The sequence below is a fragment of the Aplysia californica genome, unplaced genomic scaffold (assembly GCF_000002075.1).
Source record: "Aplysia californica isolate F4 #8 unplaced genomic scaffold, AplCal3.0 scaffold00248, whole genome shotgun sequence".
NCBI lineage: Eukaryota > Metazoa > Mollusca > Gastropoda > Aplysiida > Aplysiidae > Aplysia > Aplysia californica.
Window position 1 is genome coordinate 199,393 of NW_004797518.1, and position 1,915 is coordinate 201,307.

At 40.3% G+C, this 1,915-nt stretch overlaps 1 protein-coding gene across 1 annotated transcript in view; it reads left to right on the plus strand.

Moving 5' to 3' along the window:
• LOC101852326 (proteasome activator complex subunit 4B) overlaps positions 1–1,915 on the plus strand; it is a 68,081-nt gene that overhangs the window by 32,582 nt on the left and 33,584 nt on the right. The window contains exons 20-22 of the mRNA XM_005100455.3: positions 538–692; positions 1,433–1,525; positions 1,794–1,852. Coding sequence (XP_005100512.1) covers positions 538–692; positions 1,433–1,525; positions 1,794–1,852 — 307 coding nt within the window. The remainder of the gene's footprint in view (positions 1–537; positions 693–1,432; positions 1,526–1,793; positions 1,853–1,915) is intronic.

Consider the following 1,915-nt stretch of genomic DNA (forward strand, 5'->3'; position numbering starts at 1 on the left):
CAAATTAATTGAATTATAGTAGCAATGAAAGGGGAACCTGCTTTTAAACATTTCCAACATTGGAAAGATATGCTGGGGATGAAGTCAAACAAGACAAAATGTTGGTGAAAAATGAATATTATGGGCTGTAGGCAATATCTTCAAACAGGCTCCCAAATGCCCATTTTCTACCCTCTAAAAGCACTAAATTTCTGTTTCTTCGGGGGTTTCGCCCCCAGACCCCCTGCAGAATTTTCCTTACTTTTCAGCTTCAGCTGGTGGAAGCACTGATTGTGAACTTTGAGTGATCTAACGCTATGTCTGTACACCTCAGCATGGGGGGAGGAGGGGGGAGGAACAGGAGCTGTTTATATTGTGAACTTGGAGTGATTTAATGCCATGTCTTCACCACAAGACCGGGGGGCAGCTGTTTAGATTGTGAACGTGGAGTGATCTAATGCCCTGTCTGTTCACTAATGCCATGTCTGTTCACATCTGAGGGGCAGCTGTTTAGATTGTGAACTTGGAGTGATCTAATGCTATGTCTGTTCTTTACAGGACTGGGGGGCAGCTGGAGACCTGGACAACCTGAATGTCCAGTGGCATATCCCCTCACAGGAGGAGTTGTCTCTCGCCACAGAAATTGTAGAAACGCTTCTCTTGCCAGAGATACAGTTCTTTCAAAACATCTCCCCAAGCAATGAGACTTCCAAGTGAGTGTGTTCAAGAGAAGTAGTCTTGTTTCTGTACCTATCAAATGATCAAATGGCAAATTACTTGTCATGGATTTTCTTTTTCTGTAATTTATGGTGTTAATAGTGTTGTGAACCTATTAGGAAACTAGATTTTTTTTCCCCAGAGGAATCATGGAACAGCTTGTACTGTCCTTTTTAAAAAAAGAATGATTATTGGGGTCTGAAGGCTATTTTCAAGTATTTTTATTCGTGCTGGGTTAAAAGACATGTCAGTATGTGATGTCAGTGATCTATGTCCTCTTACTTGAGAAGCAAAAAAAGATGGTACAAGAACTGATTTACCTGTTTTGCTGGCCATTGTGCGCCACACACTAAAGTATAGTTTCAAGCTGTAAGCTGTTGTTAAGTTATTAACTGTCCAGTGTAAGAGTGCTGCTCTTCATTGGTCAAATCTCTCTTCCATATCTTGATGCATAACTAAAATAATACAAGGCAATTTTTATGTTAACTTTTTGACAAGAGTTTTGTCTTCTGAGACGTTATAATCTTAACGTTATGATTTAGATAATGTTAGCATCAAGTTGCTGGTTTGAATTTTTATACTGTTTTCCTAAGAGGTTTGTTTTTGATAGTTTATGTTTGATATGCAAATAAATCTGCTTTAAGAAGATACCAATAACTCCACATGCCCAAAAATTGACGAGCGCCTGATTCCACCGCGTCGTGACCCATATAAGTTTTCTTTTGTAATTCAACAGGGAAGATGTGTTACGTCGACTCAACATCGTGGTGGAGGTCGTCACTGGTGCTGGAACACATCTACCTCCGTGGGAAGGGGAGAATGTTCAACTGTAAGCATGTAGCCTGGTTCTTTTATATCACTAAAGATATGCAATTCTATTGAAAGTTTGAGTGTAAGTGAGTCATGCATTGTGCCGCAGGTTCAGTGCTTTACTTCTATCTTCTAACGGTGGGCAATGAATACGCACGTTGTAGAGGTGTGATCTATTCCGTTATGAAGTTATTAGATATGTGACATGCTGTTCATTTTGTATAATGAAGTTTACTGACAATTGAATGTAAGAGTGTTTCTCTATATGTTTTCTGTTTCTGTTTCAGAGTTGAGTCACAAGTGCCTCTTATTCGCTTTAGTTGTTCAGTCAGCTCAGAAAAAAGAGGTAAGTCTGAAAGACATTCGTGTGAGGTGTGCCTTCTCCCCTCCCCCCAGCCCCCTCCTCCTC